This window comes from Mustela nigripes, chromosome 6, assembly GCF_022355385.1.
Source record: "Mustela nigripes isolate SB6536 chromosome 6, MUSNIG.SB6536, whole genome shotgun sequence".
NCBI classification, from domain to species: domain Eukaryota; kingdom Metazoa; phylum Chordata; class Mammalia; order Carnivora; family Mustelidae; genus Mustela; species Mustela nigripes.
In genome coordinates this window covers 112895319-112921790 of record NC_081562.1, presented here as the reverse complement: position 1 = coordinate 112921790, position 26472 = coordinate 112895319, and the positions used below count along the sequence as shown (strand labels likewise).

At 45.3% G+C, this 26472-nt stretch overlaps 1 protein-coding gene across 2 annotated transcripts in view; it reads left to right on the top strand.

Annotated features, from left to right (window-relative positions):
* Positions 1-1374: 1374 nt before the first annotated feature.
* GDI2 (GDP dissociation inhibitor 2) overlaps positions 1375-26472 on the top strand; it is a 29901-nt gene continuing 4803 nt past the window's right edge. Inside the window, exons 1-7 of one of the 2 annotated variants that reach the window (XM_059404013.1) lie at positions 1375-1602; positions 1798-1998; positions 9956-10063; positions 11701-11800; positions 15581-15715; positions 20850-21048; positions 21282-21413. In XM_059404013.1, coding sequence (XP_059259996.1) covers positions 1954-1998; positions 9956-10063; positions 11701-11800; positions 15581-15715; positions 20850-21048; positions 21282-21413 — 719 coding nt within the window. In that variant the 5' untranslated portion in view covers positions 1375-1602; positions 1798-1953. Of the gene's footprint in view, positions 1603-1709; positions 1999-9955; positions 10064-11700; positions 11801-15580; positions 15716-20849; positions 21049-21281; positions 21414-26472 lie in introns of those variants that run through there. The other variant, XM_059404012.1, reaches the window with a different exon arrangement.

Sequence of the window (26472 nt, the reverse complement as noted above, 5' to 3'; positions counted from 1 at the left end):
AAAAAAAAGAGGGGTCAATATTTCAAATCAGTTCAAAAATATAGGTAACATCGTGAAAGTAGCCCTAGAGATCCCTTTCCCCTTCAACTACTTGAGGACTAGTGAAGACAGCTTGAACCAGGAAGTGGACCTCAGCAGACACAACTTGATCTTGTACTTTGTAGCCTGCAGAACCGTGAGAGGTAAGTTTCTGTTGTTTACAGGTTTGTGCGTGTATATATATGTGCACGTCCTTGGAGACCGACCTTCTTGAAGCATCATGTTTAGCCAACAGAAAAAGCAGTCACACCCACTGGTACGTTAGGGTTCAGTAGACAACTTGGCACTTGATTTTTGTCTACCCAGAAATTCATTTGGTCACTGATGTATACAATCCCAGTTAAGGCATGTAAATGTAACCCCCACCCCCACCCCACCCCCAGGTCCAGGGTCCGATAGAACACACCTTCCTAAACTCTTTCTGGGGTGAAGAAACATGGTACCACACTGTTACATTATTTCCGGCATCCGAGTGATTTAAATATGCAGGAAGTTCTGGCTACGGAGATTCACTTCGAATAGTCCTTCTCTAGCTGTTTCAGGGTCACTCCAGAAGGAATCGCCAACTCTGGTCTGAGCGCGGCGCACCTTACAGGCTGCAGACCCGGCTGCCCGGGGCTCTGCCGGGACCCCTTGCCCAGACCGCCTCTACAGGGTCCCCGGTCTTTGGCTGAGAACACAAGCCTCTCCTTACATCCATCTCTTTACGCAGAGTGGAGATTCCAGTAGGAATCCTAAAAAGGCTGGGGGGTGGGTGGGAGCGGGCCGGAGCCGGGGCGACCGAAGGCGCGCACCGCTGCTCCCACCTGCGGCCAGCCACGACGTCTCGAGCCGCCGAGCTGCGGCCCTCGGGAGGCGCAGACCTGCTTCCACATCAGATCAGCCTTCCCTTCCGTTTGCGCGAAGGGGTAGTTTTTTACAAGTTTTTTTTTTTTTTTTTTTCTTTTTCTCCTTCTTATTAAATTCATTCGGGCCGCACAGGGGGCGAGGCGGCAAGCACGACCGCTCGGACCCAGGGCGGGAAATACGGTGGAGCCTGCGACCTCCGGCCGGGCCCGCGGGCGGCGGGGCTCCCCGCGCTCCGAAAAAGGAGGCCGGATGGGAGGGAACACAAAGCCAGCCGCCAGCGACAGGGGCGGGCGCGGCCGGACGCCGGCCCCGGCCTGCTCGGCGCTCGGGCCGCAGCCGGAGTCGGGCCACGAGACGAGCCCCGCGGCTGCGACGCGCGCAGTGCGGGGCCCGAGGCGGCCGCCCGCGTCCCCAGCGCACCCCGCGCCGGCGGCTCGGGCGCACGTGGCCGCCTCGGGCTCAAAGTCCAAGGGCGGCGGGAGGTCCCGGGGCCCCGGGCGCGCCTCGGTCCCCCACCACGGCGGGAGGGACGAAGCCGGCCGCCGTGCTCCGGCCAGCCGCGCGCTTCCACCCCAAGGAAGGCCCTCAGGGGCCCGCGCCCGGCCGCCTCTTCCGCCCCCAACCACGGTGGCAGCGAGCCGGGCGGGGAACCGGAACCGGAACCGCCGGCGGGACGGCCCGCCCTCCTCTCGCGAGAGGCGGCAGAGGACGCAGGTTGGTCGGGCGACGGGGGCGCAGCCAATGAGCGGGCGGGAAGGCTGTGACAGACGGCGCCGTCTCTAAGCCCCGCCCCGGCTGCGGAGGCCCGGGTCGCCGCCCGCCTGTCCCTGCCCTCCCCGTCTTCCCTCCCCTCCCCGCCCCGCTCTTCTCTTCCCGTCTGAGGCGGCGGCCGGCCTCCCTCCTCTGCAGCTCGTTCCGGCTCCAGCCCTGGCTCCGCGTTCCCGTCGGGCCCCGACACCGGCCTGAGCGCTTCCCCCGTGGCTCCAGGGCGGCCGCCTCGCCGCCGGCCCCGCGAGTCCCCGCGCTTGTGCTCTCCCTGGGCCTCGGTCCTCGCCGCCCCCCGCCATGAATGAGGAGTACGACGTGATCGTGCTGGGCACCGGCCTGACGGTGAGTCCCCTCCCCCCGCCGCGCGCCGCGGGAGGCCTGGGCCGCCGCGCGGGGCCGCTCCGTGCCGGCCGGCGTCCGTGCGCGCGGGCGGGTGTCGTCGTGGGGCGGGGGGCGCGCTGCGACCGGCGGGGGGCGCGACCCGGGGCGCCGGGGGCCTGCGGCGGAGCGGGGCCGGCCGCGCGGGCGGCGGCTGGGGGCCCCGGCTCGGCCCCGGACGTGCCAGGACAGACCCGGGGCCGGCGAGCCCGGTCCGGGGGGCGGCCTGCCGCCGGCGACGGGGAAGCAGAAGTGGGTGCGGAGCGAGGGCGGCCGCCCGCTGGGCGTGGGGGGCCGGTCCGCCGCCGCTGCGGCTGCACGGCCTCTCCCGGTGGGAAACGGAAAAGCACCCGGCGGGGTGGGGGCGGCGCGAGCGCTCGCAGCTGCGCTTCCTCCTGCGGCCCCGGCCGCGGCGCGTGGGGCTCGGCCTGCAGAGCGGGGCGCGGGGTTTTCTGACAAGTGCTTGGAGAATCCGCGTCCTGGAACTGCTGCAGGCCAGTGAACTTAGAGAAAATGAGCTTTTTACGCGCCCCCCCCCCCCCGCAACCCCGACTTCAGAGGAGGAGCTTGCACATTCCTCGGAACGCGCCCATCCACTTCCTGAGCATCTGGAGGGAATTGGGGATGAGTGTCCTCGGAGCCTGTCCGTCCGCGGCCTTCTCCGCGGGCCGTTGCCACCCTCTGCTGCCTGCGTCCATCGCCCCCCCCCCCCCCCCCCGGGGGCTTTCCCCTGAGAACTGGACCGCTGCTGGGTCGCTGGAGGCCGGGTTCCCTCCTACGGACCAGTCCGAAGCCGGCCTGTGCCTGGCTAGGAAGTAGTACCGAACGCATGAGGTCACTCACCTAGAAAACTAGTCGTTTTGCATGCAAGGGATTTGGTCGAATTTCTTTTTTAGGTGCTGAGTTGGCAAACGGTTGGGTGCCTGAATGAACCGGCCTGCCAGCTACGGGGCTGGTTTCCCTCAGTGAGTGTTCTTAATTAAGGTGTGTGATTGGGGTTCTGAGCTTCGCAGTCTGTGCAGGGTCGCGCCCGTTGAAACGGGCCCGGTTGCTGCCAGGGTGTTGGAAGAGTCAGTTCTGTGTTTTCTATGGTTCTTGTTGGTCTTTCAGATTTGCTCTTGCTTAGGTCAGTTGGACGTGGACAAAGGAGTGCAGATCTGTCCTGCAGGTTTCTACAGGGCTGGTACAGAAGCATCGCTTTGTGTCGAACATCAGCATGCTCTTGCTCTGTAACAACCAAGTGAAGAAAATGCACTTTATTTAAGTATTCATTTGGGTTAATTGTGACCTTTTTGATGAGCAGTAGGCACATAACTGGAAATCAGACCAGTTTCTGCTCTCACTTTGCAGCTGTGATAACTTTAATTCCTATGAGCCTTCTCATAAAGCTGTTCTTTGGGAATTCTGTCCATGCAGAGCATTCACAGTCTTCCCATCATTGATAGGAGTAGTGATGGCAGGAGGATTGGGTAGTGCTGAATGTGTACCCTCATTTCTCGTGACGCAGACTGCTTACCGTTAAGATCAGCAAGGTTAAAAACCTTCAAATCAGAATCTACTATTTCAAGTGAATATACTACTTCATTTTCTTAATGTTTGACTTACAAATACCTAGTGCCAGAGAGTCAAGAACCTAAAAACAGGCACACTCTACCAGTTATGGGTGCAAACTGTTAGGCGATGGCTGTGTGTCAGGTACTTGTAGTGCTATTAACTTGTTACTTTTAAAGAAGTGTACTGTCAGAGTTACTCTGTTGCCTAAAGTGGGCACTGTTCTGTATCAGTTGTTTCTTCTAAAATGAAGGTCGAGGTGATCCACAAATGTTACTTGTAATTTTAATAAATAAAACATAAAACGTGTAACCTGGAACAAAATCATTCTGTATCCGGGAGAAATGGAATATTCTGTATAATTGAATTTTCTAAGGAATTGAGGATTATCACTTTAAAGAACCACCAGTTTCTGGAAAAAACAAAAAACAAAAAAAAACAAACAAACCCCTTTCCTATTGACATCACAACTTCTTTACCAAACTAAGTAACATAATTTGCTTGATTAGTAAGACTTCACTTCAGGAGGAGTAGGTATTGTGTTGATGCTGTAACAGTGAAACTGCTGAGATACCTGGTAAATACTCTCAGCCTGTGCCCTTTGTGAGTTACTTCTTCCATCTGCTCATTTCCTCCTCCTCTTGCTGTTAGGCTGGTGATTTTACTTTTCTTTGATTTCAGCTTGAACAGACAACATCTGACCACCTAATACACTGCTTCTAATTGACTTTGGGATTGGCAATAAATTCTTCAATCTTCTTAAAAGTAGTGTTAAAAAAAAGGGTAACTATTTCCACAGCTTATTTGTGGCTAGCAGGTATTTGTGTTGTTTTGTTCTACATAGTAATTCTGGTCTGGAATTACAAATAGAAACATGTACTTTAGTGAGAGTTAAACGGTATTCCCAGTATTAAGATGTCTGGAAATTATTTTACATCCCAGACATAAAATTTTACCCTTTTTCTTTATTAAAACTTTGGATTTTAAAGGGTTTTTAATATCTGATTTAAAAATCCTAAATTGCCTCTCAGATTTGCTCTTTGAAAATCCTGGCCATTGCTATGCTAGAGTTTTGTAGGTGAAGGACTTTCTATCCACCGCAGTAGTGATCATAGGGCCAATATGTACAAATGTCTTATTTTTGGAAGGTATAAATGTCTTGTTGGCAGTCTGTATTTTAAATCAATTTCAAGCATCCTGGCCCCTTAGGATAGAAGTAAAATCAGACACATTTTAGCATCTAGAAGTAGTAGTGAGATAGTTGGTTTGAAAAACCACTAACTAAATGTGTTTGCTCACATCCATGAAAATTAGCAATCCCCCTTATACCTGATTAAAGGCTCTTCCTGGACTACTGGCTTACCCAGTTTCAGTTCTTTAAACTGTGACTGTTGTGATCAGTTGTGGGCATTACATCTGCATGAAGGATGGAGCTCGTGAGTACCTCGTGAGGAGGTACTAGGTGCTGTCGTAGGGCTGCCCGCATGAGAATTCAGACAGGGCAAGCAGGGAACCCTTCACAAAGAAGGTATGTAAGCTGGATTTTAAAAATATTGGTAAGCTTTGAGCAGGAGGCACGATTTTCTGGGCAGAGTGAGCAGGGTGGATTGGTATTGAGAACAGGATGTACATAATGGGGAGTTTTTGCCTGAAACAGAGGGATGAAGAGGCAGATTGGGAAATTGGGTTGGAGAGAGGCTTTCACTAATGTTGAATGTATTAGGCTGAGAAATTTTAACTTTATCTTTCAGGCAGTGGGAAAGGATTTTGAGCAGGAAAGATAGAATTAGAGCCAATTTCAAGAAAAATGATATTTTGACAGCATTTAATCACATGCATTCAAGGGACAGATACTTAAAGGAACATTCTGCTGAAAACAATTATTTTTACTGTGTTGTTGCTGACATATAAAACAGATTAACTGATTTAAAAATGTTTTAGTTAATGTATTTTCCCCATAGTTCTAGGTAAGTAGCTTTCAAAAGTCATTTTTCTTTAGTATTAGTGTTCAGGTACCTTGTTTTGTTTATCACATTTTTGTGGGCATTTATTTACTGTTTGAGTTTTTTGTTGTTGTTGTCATTTATATTTTGTTTTTCCTTGTAACTTTGAAATTCAGTTGGATTTAGAGTTCCGGTGGGTGCTTAGTTTGGTCACTTGGAGGCTCTATCGGAACACTGTACTCAGGCTCTGTTCTCTTCAGTTTCTGCTCTCTAAGGAATCTCTAAGACCAGGGGTCTCGTACCACTGACCTGGGAAGTACTGTGTAGGTTGATCACGGTTTACACACATAAAGGAACACCGTGCACGCCCCTTCGGGACATTAGAGGTATTTTGCCTTAATGTGTTTAGGTGCTTTCCAAGTAAGTTACGCTGATTATTGCAACTCTGGTGATCCGTGCAGGGTGCTAAAGGGAAGGGACCTTCACACCACTGATAGGGCCCTTCCCTCACTCCCACATGTGTGTCCTTGCTAGGACTTGGCTGCTACTGACCTTTAAACTATTTGATCTGGTTACCTCTTTTTATGCAGGAGAACATGAAATGCCAGGTGAGTGGCAGATGCCATTATCATAAAGAAGTTGTATTCTGAAGATGGTTTTATCAGTTACTCTGGGTATGAGTTTGTGTTCTCTCCTCCTCAGGTCATTTGTGGGTGAGTTTGAATTAAATGTGGAGTACTCTAATCTGGTAGATGTAAAACTAATATGTTGGTTAATATTCACTAATAAATAGATTTTTTTCTGGTCAAAGTTATCAGTATTATTGATATATATGATGGGTGGACAGGGTTTTCTAGTGCAAAAAAAGGAAATTCATTTAGAGTATTTTTTCTGGCTTTAATGTGCTTTGCTTGTTATTCTTTATTCATCAGATAGGTAGCAGTACTGGATTTTAATTTCGAGTTAATTTTGTAAGATATTAAAATTTAAGAATCATTAATATGTACCCGATGCCCAGATATGATTGACAGATTTTATCAGCAAATTAGTTCATCCCATGCTTTAAAGCAAAATGTAAAGTATTACACTGTGCTACTATGTATTTTATTCTTTTGGCAATGGAAAAGCAATCTTTTATAGATGGGCTTAGGAGAAGCCATGAACCTGCAGATTTAACTAGCTTTTCTCAACATTTGTTCCAAACCGTGCCTCTAAAGGTGGTTTTGTTAGCAGCTCTTTGGACTTCAGTGAATCTTTAAATTACTGAGCCTTTCACTTTAGGCCTCCATCTTTATTGCTTGCTTTAGAGCTGTGGTCCATTGAGTGGATCATGCTTATTTGCAGGGAAGCGTGGAAAGTTATATATAGAAGATACGCAACACTCAGAGTTGCTTGCTGTGATTTTGCTTCCAAAAGTTAAACTCTGGAGTCTGCCTTTGTTGGCTGGACCCAGGACTGTTTCATCTTTCTCTCTTTATGTCCTAATTTGTTTTTTATGAAGGCAGATTTTTTTTTTTTTTTTTAACCTGTGCGTAATATGTTGAACCATATATGTTGGTGCTTCTTTGGATTTTTTTTTTTTTGACAAGTGAATTGCTTTTGAAAAGATTAGGGTTGATTTTTGTAATTATAAAATGCCTTCAGTTCTCTTTATCAAGACACTGTTAAGAAAGTGGACAGGCAAGTAAGCCACGGAATGGAAGAAGTTTGCAGTGCACAGAACCAGTAAGGCACTTTACTCTATCCAGCATATAAAAAGAACTTTAATATAGCTATAAGAAAAAGAAACCCATTTACTTATTTATTATTTATTTATTTATTTATTTAGAAACCCATTTTTTAAAAAGGGCAAATAATTTGAATAGACACTTATCAAAAGAAGATACCATAATTATCAGTGGACTATAAACTAAACAAGTGCTCAACCTCTTCAGTTGTCAGGAAATGCAAATTAAACCACATCCTAACTACAGAATGGCTAAAATTAAAAAGACACAAGTGTTGGGCAAGGATTTGAAACAACAGGAACTTTCATACCCTTCTGGGACGGAAGTATAAATTCGTACACGCCCTTTGGAAAGCAGTTTGGGAGTTACCTGCTGAAGTCGAACATAATGGTGCTTTCCTTGATATATATCCAACAAACGCATAATAAAAGCAAGTTGAGAATATTCATAGAGCTTTGTTTATAAGAGTCAAAAACTGGCAACTGATCCAGATGACCATTAATAGTAGGAGGGATAAATGATTGTGTAGTCATGTGGTATAGTCACTCAAGTAAAGCCTCCACCACTTTGTTACACAAACCGTGGTTCTTGAGTCAACTGCTTTGAAGCAACACCTGAGAACTTACTAGAACTGCAGAAGGTTAGGGCTCACGCTGAGTATACTGAATCAAAATCAGATCCCCAGTTTTTTGTTTTGTTTTAAAGTAGGCTCTGAGTTCAGTGTGGAGCCTGAACTCCCATGATCCAGTGATCACGAGTGCCGTGCTCTAGCAACAGAGCCAGCCACGCACCCCTAGCATGACCCCCAGTTGATTCTTAGTAACGTTGGAGCAGTGCTGCTTTAGTAGTGATTCTTGAAATTGGTCCTGGACCAGCCTCATTAACATCACGTGGGAAATCATGAGAAAAACGAATTCTCAGCCCCAATCTGGTTCTGTGGGTGGGAGTTCCACAGTCTGTTTTAAGGAGACCTCTGAGTGATGGGGATGCAGAGTGAAGTTTGAGAATCTGCTCAGAATTGACATTTCAAACACGCTCACAGGTGGTACTGAATTGGGAAGTACCCCTTGAGATCCAGCCACTGCTTGAGGGTCAGACAGACCTTCTAGAAAGGTCCATGTAGGAAATAGGTCATGCAGGCGGTACAGCCCCTGTCACAACTGTCCTTCCACTATGAAAACGAATGTGGACGATATGTAAACGGACGGGGATGGGCGTTTACCAATAAATCTGTATTTGTGAAATCGCATGTCCACTGCAGTTGACCCCTGTACTTTGGGGACCCCTGCTCTGTAGCAGTAAGAAGTAGTACATCTCAGGAATACACAAAACAGAATTTGGATGAGTCTTGTAAACATAATGTTGAATAAACATGATATATAAACAGGATATAGTGCCTGATGCCATTTATTCAGAGTTTAAAAACAGCAGATCTGCACTTTTAGAAATCAGGAGGTGGGGCGTTGGGGGTGTAGTTATGACTGAGATAGGCCATGAAGTGGCCTCCTGGAGCGTTCCTGGTGTTTGGTGTCTTGATATAAATAAGAAAGACACATCTTCCTAGAGTAAAATTTGACGTTTATACTAAAATGAGTAGATACATTTTGGAGTAAGATTAGAAATAATGAATTTTAAAAATAAAGGTATCAAGTCAGACTTCTAACGGGAGTGAGATTGTTCTCTGCTACCTGGGGTCTTTGGGGTAAATTTGAAAACCCCTAAGGATTAATGAGGATACGTGGGATTTCCGTTTTCTTTTAAAAACAATAAAGCCTTGATCACCAAAACCCTGTTTGAGTTTTGAATGAATGTGTATCCCATCTCTGTGATAATTCTTACATAAAAGAATACTCATATTCTTTTTTGATTTTCCTCCCTCTGTCTTGATAGAGTATATCTTAGTATATACATGTTTTATCTACCTTTTTCCTGAGACTGGACATTTATAATCTATTTATGTTGTCCTGGATGCTTCCTTTAGAGCTCTCGTTCTCAGACTCTTTGGCTTTGGGATATATTCTTAAAAAGTAAGGACCTTGAAGAGTTTTGTTTGGAGGGTTTATATATATATGTATATTTATCATTAGAAATCACTGAAAAATTTTAAAAATTACTAATTCACTTAATGATAAACCCATTATGTGTTAACATGAATAAGCTTTACAAAGTGTAATTGTATCTTCCAAAGTGAAAATATTGTGAGAAGACTATCATTGTTTTACATTTTTAAAAAGATGTATTTATTTTTAAAGATTTTATTTAATCTAGAAAGTGGGCGTGTGCAGGTAGGGGCGGGCAGAGGAGAGGGACAGTCTTTTTTTTTTTTTTTTTTTTTTCCTTAAAGATTTTATTTGTTTGAGAGGCAGAGTGAAGGGGGGAAAGAGAGAGAGAGAACCCAAGCAGGAGGGAGAGGGAGAAGCAGACTCCCCGCGGAGCAGGGGGCCTGACGGAGGGCCAAAGGCAGACGCATCACCCACGGAGCCAGCCGGGCACCCTGAGGGAGAGTCTTAGCTAAGCAGACTCCTTGCTGAGCGCGGACCATGCCACAGAGCTGGATCTCACAGCCCTGGGATCACAACTTGAGCCAGAACCGAGAGTGTGATGCTGAAGGGACTGAGCCGCCCAGGTGCCCTTAAGAGGGGCTTTGAAACATGTGGTAATACTTCACTTCTTTTGAAAATGCTTATGCTTTCCCTGTAGGAATGTATCCTGTCAGGTATAATGTCGGTGAACGGGAAGAAAGTTCTTCACATGGATAGAAACCCGTATTATGGAGGAGAAAGTGCATCTATAACACCTCTGGAAGATGTAAGTATTAGAGCAAATTAGGATGCCTTGCATTCTTTGAAACTTTTACTTGTGAATCTCAACTCTACTCCTTGTAGATAGGTTTAATTTTGTTTTATTAACTAGATTATCTCTAGCATCCTGTGTTTTCCGACTCTGTGGGTTTTAGGGCGTGTGGACATTCAAGTTGTGACGGTACTGCCCTCTGGAGCAATTACCTGTGACCTTTCCATGGGAAAGGTGTAGACTTGACGGAGGTCTAACATAGGCCAAGCGCAGGCCGGCACTGCCCAGCTGGTTTCGCTCAGTTACTCAGAGTTTTATCCCCATTTTTCAGATGACCAAATAGTCTGTTATTAAAATCACAGGATTGTGAACCTAGATTGTGGGACTCTACAGCTTTGGTTCTTTTTTTTGCTCTACTCCCTTGCTTCCTGCTTTTTTAGACTAGACACACGAAGCATTTCCAATATATCAATATTTACCATTTTGCTGTTTTGCTGAATCTTTCTCTGAGGTTTGTTCAGCATCCAGATGCTTGGCCGCGAGCTGTGCTGTGTTACTGGGGATACACGGGCATCGTCAATTGCTGTCCATCGTGACTGCTTAAATGGACTTCATCTTTTTTCCAAATTTGTTTTGTATTCAGGCCTGTAGAAAAGTTGAAAGAATAATACCAGTGGGTCAACCTTCCATCTGGATTTAGCAGTTAACATTTTGCAATACTTGCTTTATGTCTTTTTTTGTTACTGGTTTGAATCCTTGAAAGTAACAGACATCATGATACTGGACCCAAATATTTCAGCATCCACTGGCTAAGAATAACATTCTCCTACGTGATCATAGTATCATTTTTAACACATTTAAGGAAATTAACAGTAATATCCAGACCACAGTCAAATTTCCCAGTGATGCCAAGAATGTCTTACATTGTGTGCGGCGGAAGCGTTTTTCTTTTCTTTTCTTTCCTTTCCTTTCTTTTTTTTTTTTTTTTAACTACTTTAAACATTGTCTTTGGTGTTTCTCTTTATTCTTATAATCTACAAAAATCTCCCCACTTTTTTTTCTTTTGAAAAGTCCAAGTTAGCTTCTAATAAGAAAGCATCGTTGTGTAGTTCATACTGCATCACGTCAGGAAGCATATTCCCAAATTTTAGACCATAAGGTTCTTTTTATCCAGAGCTCCTGCTCGATTTACATAAATTTTAAATTAGCTGGAGCTAACTTTTTTTTCATTTGAAGAATCCAGAATTTATTTTTGACTCCTTATATAAGTACGGAAGCAAAATTACTTTAGCTAGTAAAGTTAGCTTTTTACCCAGGAGAGAGTGAGTTTAAATGATTTCTACAAATGGTGTATCTGCAGAGTAGTGTATCATTGACAAATTGTTATATATTCTTGCTTATCTGTTAGCAAAAAATACTACCTCTGTAATACTTACTTTAGCATTCATTAGTCTAGTAGTGCATTTAACTTAGATGTGTATTGGAATTTCTCTAAAAATTATATCTAATAAAAAATGGAATGTCGCTGTTATGCTTTACCTCATCTGCTGGTGGTCAGTGACTACGCCAGCACCATGTCATGGACGAATAGTTGCGTAGCGTAACGAAAAGTAGATTTTGTTACATTATGGTAATTTTTGTTTTGGTCTTAGTTATACAAAAGATTTAAAATACCAGGAGCACCACCAGCATCCATGGGAAGAGGAAGAGACTGGAATGTGGACTTAATCCCTAAGTTCCTCATGGCCAATGGTAAAGCCTTCTCACATTTTTGGTGGTACATTGAATCCGATTTAAAAGTAGACTCTAGCTCTTGACACAGTGTTACTCCAGGGATGTGAAAGATTTTGTTGATGGCAACGGTTTGGTGAGTAGACTGTGGCCATTAGAGGTGTCTGGAGTCAGTAAGAATGGAGGTGGGGTGCCTCCTTCCTAATTGGTTCTGGAGACACAAAGCTAGGACATGGCACAGTGTGTATGGAAACTGGAAATGTCTACAACCTCTTCTCGGGGCTTCCCTGACAGTCTGATATCTGGGTCTTTAGAAGGAGCGTTTTCCCTAGTTTGGAGGCTTTTAAATTTATTTCTTCACACTTTTCTCCTTTTTTAATTAGGGGGGCTAAACTGCTGTGATATTAATGCCTTTTTCTGAAATTACATTAAAAATTAGGTTGTTGGTATGAAGTCTGTTTATGTCCCATCAATTAAAGTATGAACTACCCTTTGCCATTTTTGAGTTTTGTTTGTTTCTTGGTTTTGAGTTTATATTCTAGTTTCTTTTAGTGGAAAGATCTTATTTGCATTTTCTCTGAAATTTGTTTATTTAAAAAGATTTTATTTATGTGAGAGAGAGAGCACAAACGGGGAGCAGTAGGCAGAGGGAGAAGCGGACTCCATGCTGAGCAGGGAGCCTGATGTGGGACTGCATCCCTGGAACCCGGGATCATGACCCGAACCGAAGACCGATGCTTAACCGACTGAGCCACCCAGGCTAGGCTGTGTGTGTGTTGAATCTCACCACACCCCCCGGACATGTATTGAGGGGAGAGAGGCAGTGAGTTTTTAAGGCTTTTGTTTTCTATTGCCTGATCTGACTCTTGCCAATAGCCTGTGGGTCTGCCCCTTTCACACCGCCTTTACTAAATCTGAGTATTCTTCATTTTAATTAAAAAACAAATTTATTTATTTGAGAGAAAGAGGGTGCCTGCACACAAGCTGGGAGAGCAGCGGAGGAGGAGGGAGAGAGGATCTGAAGCAGACCCCCCCTCAGCTGAGCACAGAACGGTTGCAAGGCTTGATCTCATGACTCTGGGATCATAACTTGAGCCAAAACCGAGAGTTGGATGCTTAACCTACGGAGGCACCCCGGCACCCCATCTTCGTTTTAATTTTTGTCACTTTGCCATACCTGAAGCCAAAATAATGGATTGATTATTTTTTTATTTTATTTTATTTTATTTTTATTTTTATTTTAAGATTTTTTATTTATTTATTTGTCAGTGATAGAGGGAGAGAGAGCGAGCAAGCACAGGCAGACAGAGAGGCAGGCAGAGGCAGAGGGAGAAGCAGGCTCCCTGCCGAGCAAGGAGCCCGATGTGAGACTCGATCCCAGGACGCTGGGATCATGACCTGAGCCGAAGGCAGCCGCCCAACCACTGAGCCACCCAGGCGTCCCTGGATTGATTATTTTTAAGTTGGCTCCATGCTCAACGTGGGGCTTGGACTTGTGAGCCAAGATCAAGAGTCACGTGCTGCAAGCACTGAGCCAGCCTGTGCCCCGTGGAGTTTGTATCTGTTTGTTAGAGAGAGAAATGATTTCAGGATGTTCATTGCCTTTCGTATTGGCCAACCTTAGGCTTTATACGTTTTTCTTTTGAGGTTTCTACATTTTCCCTTATTGATATGAAAGAGTTCTTTATAAAGACTGTGAAATAAATACTCTTAATGTATTTGAAGTTACCTTTTCCAGTCTGTGATTGGCTTTATAAGTAGCTGTGCTGTATTTTTCTTTCAAACATAAGCTTTTACTTTTCATGTAGCTATATAGATTGATTTTTCTTCTTTTTATTGTTTTTGATTTGGAAGGCTATGCTTAATTTTCATCTTTACCTCAAGGTTATAAAAATACTAATATTTGCTGTTAATGGTTTTATAGTTTAATTTTTTTATTGTAAAAATAAATTCACCTGTTTTACTGTGTAAGTTGATTTATTTGTTATCCTGTCTGAGGCTAAATATCTTTAGTTTTTTTGTTTGTTTGTTGTTTTTAAGATTTTATTTATTTAATAGAGATCACAAGTAGGCAGAGAGGCAGGCAGAGAGTGGGGGTGGGAAGCAGGCTCTCACCTGAGCAGAGAGCCCGATGCGGGGCTCAATCCCAGGACCTGAGATCATGACCTGAGCTGAAGGCAGAGGCTTTAACTCAGTGAGCAGCCCAGGCGTCCTGTTGTTTTTAAAGTAATCTCTGCACCCAGCATGGGGCTCAAATTTAGGACCTGAGATCGAGAGTCACAAGCTCTTTCGACTGTGTCAGCCAGGTGCCCCCTCTGTTAACCTGTTTGAGAAGTACACATTGAGATTTAATTTTTCAGAATGGTTAATCAGTTGTCCCTCAGCACCATTTATCTTTTCCACTTTGGTTTGAGCTTTTATAAATATATTAAGTTCTTAGACATGGGTCTCTTTTTTTCCCCACTAATTTAGTTGATTAATCAGTATAACTGTATAATTTAGTACCTGGCTGGGTAAAGCTCTCTTCATTATATTTTGTTTTCAAAACAAAAAGTTGTTTCTAAAAAAGGTGCCTGGGTGGCTCAGTCGATTTAAGTGTCTGACTTTAGCTGACGTCATGATCTCAGGGTCCTGGGACCGAGCTCCACATCGGGCTCTGAGTTTAGTGGGGGATCTGCTCGTCCTCTCCCTCTGCCCCCCACCCACTTGCTTGTGTGTGCAATCTCTCACTCTAAGTAAATAAATCTTCACAATATATATATATTTTTTTAATTTTGCCCTAGTGTTTCTGTCCTTTCATATGAGCTTTAAAGTAATTTTGTTTAGTTTCTCAAAAAGTTTTCTATTAAAAAAAAAAAGTTTCCCAGGGCGCCTGGGTGGCTCAGTGGTTTGGGCCGCTGCCTTCGGCTCGGGTCATGATCTCAGGGTCCTGGGATCGAGCCCCGCATCGGGCTCTCTGCTCCGCAGGAAGCCTGCTTCCCTCTCTCTCTCTCTGCCTGCCTCTCTGCCTACTTGTGATCTCTGTCTGTCAAATAAATAAATAAAATCTTTAAAAAAAAAAAAAAGTTTCCCATTTTAGTATACCAAATTTCTTGGCTTATAGGCAGATAATATTTTTAATTATATACCTGAAATTCATCTGAAATTAATGTCCGTTTTATTTTTAATTTATTTTTAAAAAGATTTATTTGTTTATTTTAGGGAGGGAGGGGGTGGGGGAGAGGGAAAGAGAGAATCCCAGGCAGGCTCCATGCACAGCTTGGATCCTGTGGTGGGGCTTGATCTCATGACCCTGAGATCATGACCTGAGCTGAAATCAAGAGTCAGATGCTCGAGTGAGCGAGCCACCCAGGCTCCCATGAAATTAATATTTATTTTAATTAGTACAGGTTGAATAATATAAACTGAATAGCACAAATTCTGGAAAATTTTTGCTATTAGTTGCTTCTCTTTACAATAGTAACTTAACGGAAACTCAAGCCCATTTTCAATAGTACTATAATTCTAAACTTCATACCTCTAATAATAATTAACATAGATTTTACAAAAGCAAGTTGATAAAGTTATTACTCTTGAAGTTGTAACATTAAAAAAGCGCTTCTAAAGATGTTCCGCAGTAGGTGTGCATTCTGATTGTGCCATTTAGAACATAGGATTCAAGAGTTTTTGGAAGGGGTTGGACAATCTTAGAAAAAACTGGGAAGTGATGAGTACAAGCCGACAATGAATGTACTTGTATTTCTGCTGGTTTTTGAAGATACTAAGACTTAAGTTTCAGTTTGGAGTGTTGGACTTTTTTAGGTCAGCTGGTGAAGATGCTGCTTTATACAGAGGTCACTCGCTATCTGGATTTCAAAGTGACTGAAGGGAGCTTTGTCTATAAGGGTGGAAAGATCTACAAGGTTCCGTCCACTGAAGCAGAAGCTCTGGCATCTAGTAAGTCATTTTATTTTATTTTCTCAGAACCCTGAGATTTCATAACGGAAGGGAATCTTAGAGACCACATTTAATGTCTCTGTCCTGCCAGCCGTCACTCCTCCAGTCGGCAGTATTTACTGAGTGTCTGTTGCTTGCCAGACCCCGAGAGGACATCAGTGAAGAGAAGGTTCAAAAACCCTGCCTCTGAAGCTAGGAGAGGCTTCAGGTGGCTTGCCCCCCGCCGCCCCCATGGAACTTGGTGCTGGTGTGGGTCAGGCAGTGCTCTTCGCGTACTAGTAAGAATTCGTAAGAGCTGTTGTTCGGCCGGGGGATGGGGGTTCCTGTGTGCTAGGCTCTGTGCAAAACACTTCACGTTCATTGTCTTATTTGACGTTAGAAACAGCTCTACAGGGTAGGATTTCCATTTTATAGATGAGGGAACTCTGGCCTGAAGTCTCGTAGGTAAGTGGCAAGACGAGTGGAAAATGGTATTACTGTAGCGCCTGTGGATGTAAGCCGTGTGCTGAGCGGGCCGCTGACCCAGCTTAGCCATCCTGCCAAAGAAGAAACTCTGTTCTGGCGAAACCTTCTCTTTTAATTGATGCTGTTGTCATTGTCTGCAGTCTCTGATTTTAGGAATTTCCGGTGAGTAGGGAGTGATTTTATTCTTTGCCCCAAAAGATTTCCTTTCTTGGCTCAAGCTAAGGTTCCTGGTTAACATTTTTTTTTTTTTTAAAGCTTTTATTTATTTATTTGACAGAGATCACAAGTAGGCAGAGAGGCAGGCAGAGAGAGGGAGAGGGAAGCAGGCTCCCTGCTGAGCAGAGAGCCCGATGCGGGACTCGATCCCAGGATCCCTGAGATCATGACCTGAGCCGGAGGCAGAGGCGTAACCCACTGAGCCATCCAGGCGCCCCTGCTTAACATTTTCTATTCCTACCTCTTTTCAAGAGCAAACATCCCTGAAAAAGACCTTCTGTCCTTGAAGGTGTTTGAGTTATCGCGCAGAGCAGTTTGAGAAAGGGTGAATTTGGAGTGCTCACCAGTGGATGAGTTTTCCGCAGTACAGGCTCCAGGAGGAGCTTAGGAGAGGGAGCTGTTTGGATTGGGCCCAGAGACGTGCCAGTAGATTCTCAGGATTCTTTTGGTGGGAGAGTGGGAAAGTTCCCTCACCTTAAAATGTAATTTGAATTACTTTGGCGGCTTCTCTAACTCCATTTATTTCCTTCTTGCTATGGGGAGAAAATGTTGAAGGCACTCTAGCCAGAAAGAAAGAAGTCAGCACAGAGATTTGTGGCTAAGTTAGGATTAACAACCAGAAAGGGAATGGAATGGTTCATACTTAAATTGAGGGCGTTAGTGGTATAATCATGGGTTAGAAATTACTTTAAATGACAACATAAATTTTATTCCAAAGAAATAAGAGTTCAGCAGTTTGAAGACCATCTTTTACAGCAGAGTTTGTGTTCTAAACTTTGGTTTATACTCTGCACTCTTACCTATGTTAGTAGCTTCGCTTCCTGCCTCCATTAAACAAAAATTTAAGGATGTACCTCGTAGCAGTTTTATTTTCCCTTTCTGATTTAATTTTTTCAAATATGTAGAACATTTACATGACTGGAAAGTCAGCACTGTATCAGAAGACGCGTTTAGAGTCTCGTCCTCATTCTCGTGTCACTTGATTGTGTTTGTTTCCGGTTTGTCCTTCTCATGGCCCCCTGCCCCCAAATAAGCAAGTATGTTCATGTATCTGTTGTTATGGTTAGGTTTATTGAGGTATAATTTAGACGGAGTAGAATTTACCTGTTTTAGTACACAGTTGTATGAATTTTTACCAGATCCTTACCTTCTCAGTAGCTGTTTTTCTGTTAATGAATAGGATCTTGAAGTCAGAACGGCAGGCAGGAAAACCCTCGGCAGCATGAACGGGATAAGGGAAGGTGTAGAAGTGGAGAAGTTCATGTGCAACCTCAGGGTTCCAGTAAATATTTGTTGATTGGTCAAGTGTTACTTGAATCACATCAGTGAGAAATGTCTTTGGCCTCTAAAGTCATGTTGAACATAGATAAGTTCAGAAATGTTTCGAGACGTTTTCATGAATGGCTTGGAAGTGGGTCCAGCAAAATCTTCTGTCTTAATTTAAATCTCTCGCTTGTGTGTTTGTTCTGACTCCGAACTGCTGCGAGCCCCATGTTCCCACAGGCCACCTCGGCCATCAGCGAGGGCGTCCCCTTTCCTGGTGCAGAGCGGCGAGACGTCCCGGAGCAGGCGGAGTGAGGTCGGGGCGCACCGGCAGCGGGGGTGCGGCGTGCTCGCCTTCACGAGTGTGCTCTGACATGGGTCTTCGCTCTCACTCTTTTTTCTTTTTTTATGCTGCGGTCAAAAGTTTGTTCTGGTCTTTTCCCCTTAATTGAAGCATGGTTGACATACACGGTTGTATTAGTTTCGGGCGTGTAACACGGTGATTCAGCACGTCTCTGCCCTCCGCGCTGCCAAGTGGGGCTGCCGTCTGCCGCCGCCCCGCGCTGGTGCAGCTCTCCCGCCGCACTCAGAGTCGTCCCTGTGCCTGTGCCGGAGTCCGGGCGCCAGCGAGGCCCGCCCCTCCCGCTGCCCTTCACCGATTTTCCCAGCCTCCACCCCGGCGCCCGTCCTTTGTGTCTGTGTCTGTGGGTCTGCTGCTGCTTTTTTAGGTTTGTTCATCCATTTAGTCTGTTTTTATGTTCTACCTGTAAGTGAAATCCCATTTTTTTTCTCTCACTTCACTTAACATAATACCCTCTGGGTCCCTCCGCGTTGCCACAAACGGCATGATGGCACTGGGGTCTGGATTCGCATTTCCCCGATGACAGCGTGATTGGGGCAGCTTCTCTTGTGTCTGTCTGTCTTCTGAAGTAGAAGTAGAAGTTCTGTCGAGTTCCTCTGCCCATTTTTGATCAGATTATTACTTTTTGTGTGTGCTGAGTTGTGTAAGTTTAGTTCTTTATGTATTTTGGATTTAGCCCCTTATCAAATACATCATTTGCACATACTTTCTCTCATTCCGTAGCTGCCTTTTTGCTTCGTTAATGGTTTCCTTTCCTGGGCAGAAGCTGTCTGTGTTGGTGTGGCCCAACATGTAGAGGACTGTTGCTACGGCCGGTGTCCGAGAAGTCCCTGCCTGTCTTTTCTTCTAGATGTTCTGTGGTTTCCTGTGTACATTTAGATCTTTAGTCCATTGTGAGTTAATTTTTGTGTGTGGTGTGCATGTGGCTGTCCAGTGTTCCCAGAAGCATGTGTTGAAGAGACTGTCTTTTTCCCCACCGGATACCCTTGCCTCCGTTGTCACGGATTAATTGCTTGCACAGGTGTGGCTTTATTTCTGTGCGGATGCGCCGATCTGTGGGTCTCTTCGTGCCAGTACCAGACTGTTTTAATCTTTACAATTTTGTCATAAATCTTCAAATCTGGAATTGTGTGATAGTGTCAGCTTTCTTCTTTCTCAAGGTTGCTCTGGCTGTTCAGGGTCTTTGTGGTTCCGTACCAATTTTAGTATTTTATTCTAGTTCTGTGAAAAATGTGGTTGGTATTTTGATAGGGATCCCATTGAACCTGTGGATTGTTTTGGGTAAGTATGGACATTTTAACAGTGTTCTTCCATTCTCTGGTCAGGTCTTAAACCTGTTGAAAACTTTCATTGATTCTCTCCATGAAACTGCTCTGGATTTTGTCACTTTTAATGTTTTAAATGTCTTGACCTAAGGTTTTTGTTTTTGTTCTCGTTCTGTAAATAAACCTCAGTGTGCAAGTGAGTGAAGGAAAGTAAAATATTTGAAATGATGTTAAGGTCCGACTCAGGAAACCAAGTAACTTGGAAAAAGATTTTTTTTCTAACCCTTTTATGATACAGTTGAACATTTTTCTTTCCAAATTGTATATCCAGTACGTGAATAATTCGACCTCTCTTACATTTGCTTGCATCAGGCCGTACGCGAGTTGAATACGGAGCCCATGTTACGTGCCACGCACCCTTCTAGGTTTGGGGGCAGGGCGGCTTCAGCAGAAGGGGAAAGCAAACAGCCAGCCTCAGTTAGTGGGAGACAGGCCACGAAAAAGGAAGAGTTCATCAGCTGGTGATAATGCTGTGCGGACAGAGGGAGGAAGGGGCACAGCTCACATAGGGTGATCGGGAAGGCATCATCAGAGAGCAGTAGCTGAAAATTGAGCTGTTTTCTCTCGGCGATCTTATTTTTACCCTGACAACTAAATGTAAGTTGGTGTTTGTGAGGTCATAGAATATATTTTTTTAGCCTTCTACCATTACTGTGTATGCATTCTGTCCCATTTTTTTGTTTTTTAATTTTTTTTAAATTATTTTTTCATTCATCTAAAGTAAGCTCCGTACCCAGTGTGGGGCTTGAACTTAAGACCCTGAGATCAAGAGTCCCAGGCTCTACTGACTGCACCCAGGGGCCCCGTCCCATTTTTTAAAATTAGGTTGTAAATACAGTTTAAACATGTTAAATGTAGTCAGCTCTCATTAATGGCCTCATGATCAATTTAATTTTGAGTTTTGTTGATTTCATCTGTAGTCTTGGGGGAAGTGATATCCAAAATACCAGAACAGTGCACTGTTCGGTGAGAGGGTTGTTCTAAAGCCGTCGTGCGGTTCAGGGAAGGAGAAGAAGCCAGAACGCTGTTTCCTTTGGCCTGTCTCCCTAGCAGCTGTACACTCCGGGGACTCCTGACTCAAGAGAACGGAGCGTTTATAAAGTAGTTTAGACCTGTCTACTCCGCTTTTTTGAGTATGAAGAGCGGTCAGCTGATTAGCTAGAACTTTATTAAAGTAAGCGACAGGCAGCATAATCGGCCTTTCCCGAAATGCCGGAGTGGACGTTAGCATACAGAGAAGGGAGGAGCGTTCAGAATTTTCGGCAGTTGGCGGGTACAGATCAGACTTGTCAGAAGAACGTCAGCTGGGTGCCTTGCAGCTCAGTCTTCCAAGGTCACGTTCTCCTTGTATCACGTGGTTGGTGTGGGAGCGCGGGGACGGCAGGAGCGCGGGAGAGGGGCGGCGGGAGAGGGCCGCGAGCCGGCCTGGGTGTTGAACCTGGCCTCTCGCTCTCTTTTCCTCGGTGTCCTCGTGTGAATGTTTGCTTTCTGACCAATTCTTTAGGCTTAATGGGCCTGTTTGAAAAACGTCGCTTCAGAAAATTCCTAGTGTACGTTGCCAACTTCGATGAAAACGATGCCCGAACTTTTGAGGGCATCGATCCTAAGAAGACCGCCATGCGAGAGGTGTACAAGAAATTCGACTTGGGACAAGATGTCATAGACTTTACCGGCCACGCCCTGGCTCTCTACAGAACCGATGAGTAAGTCTTCCGCGGTGCCGATTTCTGTTTTTCTTGGGACCGTCACTGAATTTCTCAGTTCTCTAAAAAGGAAGTTCTGACAAAATGACTAGATAGCCATGTTATATTATGGAAGGTTCCAGCTGTAAATTAGTGTTAGAACCTTTTAGGTAAAATACGAAAGTAGTGAAATATAATGATTTCAGAAAAACATTTAAATATTTATTTTCTAATATTTATTTCCTTTATTTTAGCTACCTAGATCAGCCATGTTGTGAAACCATTAATAGGATCAAACTTTACAGTGAGTCTCTGGCAAGATATGGCAAAAGCCCGTACCTTTACCCTCTCTATGGCCTTGGAGAGCTGCCCCAGGGATTTGCAAGGTCAGTGCCCGTCGCTAACGTGGTCCCCTCTTCTGCAGGAAGACGGGTGCGCAGTCGGGAGGGATGAGAGGTCTGTGAGCTGTGAGGTGCTTTTCTTTTTATTGGAATAAACTTTATATAACGAAACCACAGAGGTACTGTAAGAAGTTCAGTTTGGGTGTACAGACATGTGTGACCAACATGACACTCAAGAAAGCGTGGAGTCCGGGAAGCTCGCGTGTGCCCCCCCTCCCCCGCGGCTGCTCTGTCTGTGACTTCTTTCTCCTCGGTTCCCACCATTCCTGAAAAGACTTTTCCAGTTGTGTTGGTGCCTTTGTGGCGAGTCATTTGGCCACAGATACGTACAGAGCTGTTTTGTTCCATCACTTTTCTTTTTTTTTTTTTTTTTTTTTTTTTTAAGATTTTTTTTATTTATTTGAGAGAGAGACAGTGAGAGAGAACATGAGCAAGGAGAAGGTCAGAGGGAGAAGCAGACTCCCCATGGAGCTGGGAGCCCGCTGTGGGACTCGATCCCGGGACTCCAGGATCATGACCTGAGCCGAAGGCAGTCGTCCAACCAACTGAGCCACCCAGGCGCCCCATGTTCCATCACTTTTCTTAAGATTTTATTTATTTAGTTGAGAGAGGGAGCATGAGCCAGGGGTGGGGGTGTAGGGTGTGGGGGGCAGAGAGAGAGGGAGAAGCAGACTCACTGCTGAGCAGGGAGCCCGCCGCAGGGCTCGATCCCAGGTCTGAGCCGAACGAAGGCAGGTGCTTCACCCACTCAGCCACCCAGGTGCCGCTTAAAGACTATTTTTATTTTTAAGTAATCTCTACACTCAGCCTGGGGCTCCAACTCCAATCCCGCAGATCAGGAGTCCCCTGCTGCACCGACGGAGCCAGTCAGGCTCCCCCTGATTATTCTAGTTTTACATTAAGATGTAAAAGCAGGGGCGCCTGGGTGGCTCAGTGGGTTAGGCCACTGCCTTCGGCTCAGGTCATGATCTCAGGGTCCTGGGATCGAGTCCCGCATCGGGCTCTCTGCTCATCAGGGAGCCTGCTTCCTTCTCTCTCTCTCTCTGCCTGCCTCTCAGTGTACTTGTGATTTCTCTCTGTCAAATAAATAAATAAAATCTTTAAAAAAAAAAAAAAAAGATGTAAAAGCAAGTAATGAAAATTCGCTCCAATTTTTTTTTTTTTTTTTTTCAAAATTGTTTTGGCTCTTCTAGGTCCTTTGCATTTCCCTATACATTTTGGGACAGTTTTTTGTCAATTTCTAGGAAAACAATGCTGGGATTTAAGTGGGATTGAATTTAAATGTACAGGCCAGCTGGGGCTGACATTAGCTTACTACCGGTTTTCCAACCCCTGAAGGTGCTGCTCTCTCTGTGGACTTAGGTGTTGTCTCAGCAGTGTTCTGAGGCTTTCATTGTAGGGATCTAGCACCTAGTTCACATTGGTTCATAAGTATTTTATGTTACTTAAATGCTGCTGTTAATGAAAGTGTCTCAATTTTATTGTAAAGTTGTTTGCTGTTGAGAATGAACATTCCTGCTTTATTACTAAATTTTTTTATAGGGTTTTTGTCGATGGCTTTGTCAGAATGAATTCCTTCTTACTCTTGGCTGGCTGGGAGTTTTCTTAAGAATAGGTGCTGACATTAAGTTAATAATGCACATTTTCTTTATGCATTGCTGTGGTGAATTGTGGATTGATTTTGGGATGTTAAACTGGCCTTGCATTCTCAGGGTAAACAACACTTACTCATGATGTATTTTCCTTTTAATTTATCTTTGGATGTAATTTGCGTGCATGTGCGTACACACACATGAATTAGAAATCGGGCTACTCAGATGTCCCATTTAGTTCATCTCTTGTGTTTTACAAGAAATTTGACCATTTCAGGGCGCCGGGATGGCTCAGTGGGTTAAGCCTCTGCCTTCGGCTCAGGTCATGATCTCAGGGTCCTGGGATTGAGCCCCGCATCGGGCTCTCTGCTCAGCGGGTAGCCTGCTCCCCTGCCCCCCGCCTGCCTCTCTGCCTACTTGTGATCTCTGTCTCTCTGTCAAATAAAAAATCTTAAAAAAAGAAATTTGACCATTTCACATAAGTTCTTGAATTTCCTGTTGTCCATAATATATGTATGTATTTTAAAGATTTTATTTGAGAACAGGAACACACAGGCATGGGGAGGGGCAGGGGCAGAGGGAGAAGCAGGCTTCTGACTTAGGAAGGAGCCTGACACCACGCCAGACTCGATCCCACAACCCTGGAATCATGACTTGGGCTGAAGACAGACATTTAACTCACTGAGCCACCCAGCCACCCCATAATATATTTTAAATTATCCTTTCAGTGTCTAGGATCTGTAGTGAAATTCCCACCTTCCATTGTTGTGATCGGTCATTTGTATTTTCTTCTTTTTTGGTAGGATTTTATCAGCTATGGATCCTTTCAAAGTACCAGATTCTTAGTTTTATTTATTTCCTCTGTGGCTTATTTTTGATTTTATTTTGTTCTTAATTTCTTTTCCCTTCATGGGTTTAATTTTCTTTTAGTTTTCTAGAGTTGAAACACGTCATTGGTTATACTTAGTCTCTAACATGAGGATTTAAAAGGTTTAAAATTTCTCTCTAAATATGTATCATTCATTATGGTACCCTGTTTCTTCTTCTTCTTTTTTTTTTGCTTTAATCCTTGGGTTTTTTTGAAGGTGTAGTGTTTAATTGCTAAACATTTAGAGATGTTTCTAAATATCATATTGTTACGGACATCTAATTTTAATTCCATGATGATCAGAGAACAAACTTGTAAGATTTTAATTTTTGAAATCAAGGCATAATTTATGGTCAGTTTTTTTTTTTTTTTAATTTTATTTATTTATCTGACAGACAGAGATCACAAGTAGCAGAGAGAGAGCAGGGAAGCAGGCTCCCTGCTGAGGGAGACCGATGTGGGGCTCGATCTCGATCCCATGATTCTGAGATCATGACCTGAGCTGAAGGCAGAGGCTTAACCCACTGAGCACCCAGGCGCCCCTATGGTCAGATTTTTAAAAATGGTTTTTAAAAGATTATTTTAGAGAATGTGTGCGGAGATGGGGCAAGGGCAGAGAGGGATAGCGTGGACTCGCACAGACTCCCCGTTGAACGTGGAGCCCACTGCAGGGTTTGCTCTCGCAACCCTCGTAACCAGCTGAGCCATCCGGGGGCCCCAGAGTCGGCGGTCACGTCAGTGACATTTTGGGGAGTGAATGAGCCGTTGAGGAGAGCTCGCAGCCTACACGTGTCGCGCTGCGTGTAGTAGCAGGAGCCTATGGAGCAGCTCCCGTGTGTCCGCGCTGATGGTGTGTCCTGTTTCTGTGGGTGTGTCTCCCGCCTCGGTGCAGGCCCGTCCGTGCAAAGCTTTTTTGCCGGCTGATACTCCTTTCCACTGTTAGACGGAAAATACCACCTTACCTGTTTGCTTTTCCTTTTGTATTTACTTTCGGAAGGTTGTCTAGTTAAGTGAGTCTCTTGTAGAAGCAGATAGTTGAATATTGCTTTGTTACCTGGTGCGACAACTCTGGCCTTTAACGGGATTGTTTAGCTCATTTATGTTTAGTACAATTACTGATATTGTTGGGATTAGATCTGTTGTCTTGTTCGTTGTCTTTTTCTCCCCCCATTTCTGTTCCTCTTTCTTCGGATTCATCACATATTTTTTACGATTCTAGACTAACTCCTCTAGTGGCTTTGTGGCCTTGCCTTTTTATTTGTCATAGTTCAGTGCTGCGCACACTGTGGCGTGCATCCTGTCGGCTTCTTTGCAGTTGATGCTGTGCTCAGCACCGTACGCGCAGTCGAAGCAGGCTGCGGCCTTCTCGCTCTCTGCGCTGTCGCGGCTGCGATCGCGTCTCCGCAGTCACTTCTCCGCGCTCGGATCACTGGCACGGCTCAGCCCCTGGTCCAGCGGTGCCGTTTCTGCCCTGAAAGTCAGTTTAAGGAAGCGACGAGGGAAGGAAAAGGAACCATTTTCCCACGGTACCGTGTTCGCTGCTCTTCTTAGAAATCCTTACTTCTGCCTCGTGACATTTGTCTTCAGCGCGCTGTGGCGTTCTTGTAGTCGAGGGGCTGCTGGTGCCGGGTTCCGTCACCTTCACTTCTGCAGGACTTTGCTTGGCCTGAGAGGTTTCCAGGCAGCACCTCCCAGCCACCACCCGACACTGGCGTCCCGCGCACTGTCCCGTGCGTGGTGACGCTGCGGCTGTCCCTCCCGCTGCTCTCCGGGAACCCCTTCCCTCTTGGGCAGTGGCCCGAGGGCCCGCCTCTCTGGTTTTGCTCGGGCCTTGCTGAGCTGCTCAGGTGTGTGCGTTCGTGTCAGATCGGGAATTTGAAAATCCACTATCCGCCTCCGACGTTTCTCTCCGTTTCCTGTCCTCGCCGTCTGGGACGGTTGCGTCCTGCGGGAAGCCGGGTGGCATCCGGCGTCGCTGCAGAGCTTTTCTTTCTTATTTCGTCTTTGGATTTCTCCAGGCTTCATATCGGATAATGCCTGTTGATTAGTCTTCAAGTTCACGGGCTCCTTTCTCTGTTTCCCAAGATTTAATCCCATTCAGTGAGTTTTAACTTTTTTTTTCTGGTACTGGACTTTATCCATGTAGAACTTCAAGTTTTTAAAACATACTGTTTTTGAGACTGTTTACTTACTTTGGCCCCACTGAGTATATTTGTAATAGCGTGTTCTTGAACGCGGGTGTGCGTCTGTCCCGGAGAGATCTGCAGTAGCTGCCGTTAGTCCCTCGGAACACAGCATCGCGAATCTGGGTACCGGTTTGTCCCGACAGCGTTTCCCGAATCTACTTTGAATCACGTTTCTTGCTTCCTCACTTGGCTAGTGTCGTGTGTGTACGTGTGTGTACATGTGTGTACAGGGCCTGGTGACTGGCACACTCTAGAGAGGCCGGGCTCGCTCTCTGGGGGGTGACTTTGTTGGAGTCCGCGGGGAAGTCCTCGGCCCCTCACCTGGGAAGTTTAACCTGAGCCCTCGCTGGGCGGGGAGGGCAGTGTCCGTGCCTGGAGGCATCTGTCGGGAGGCGTCC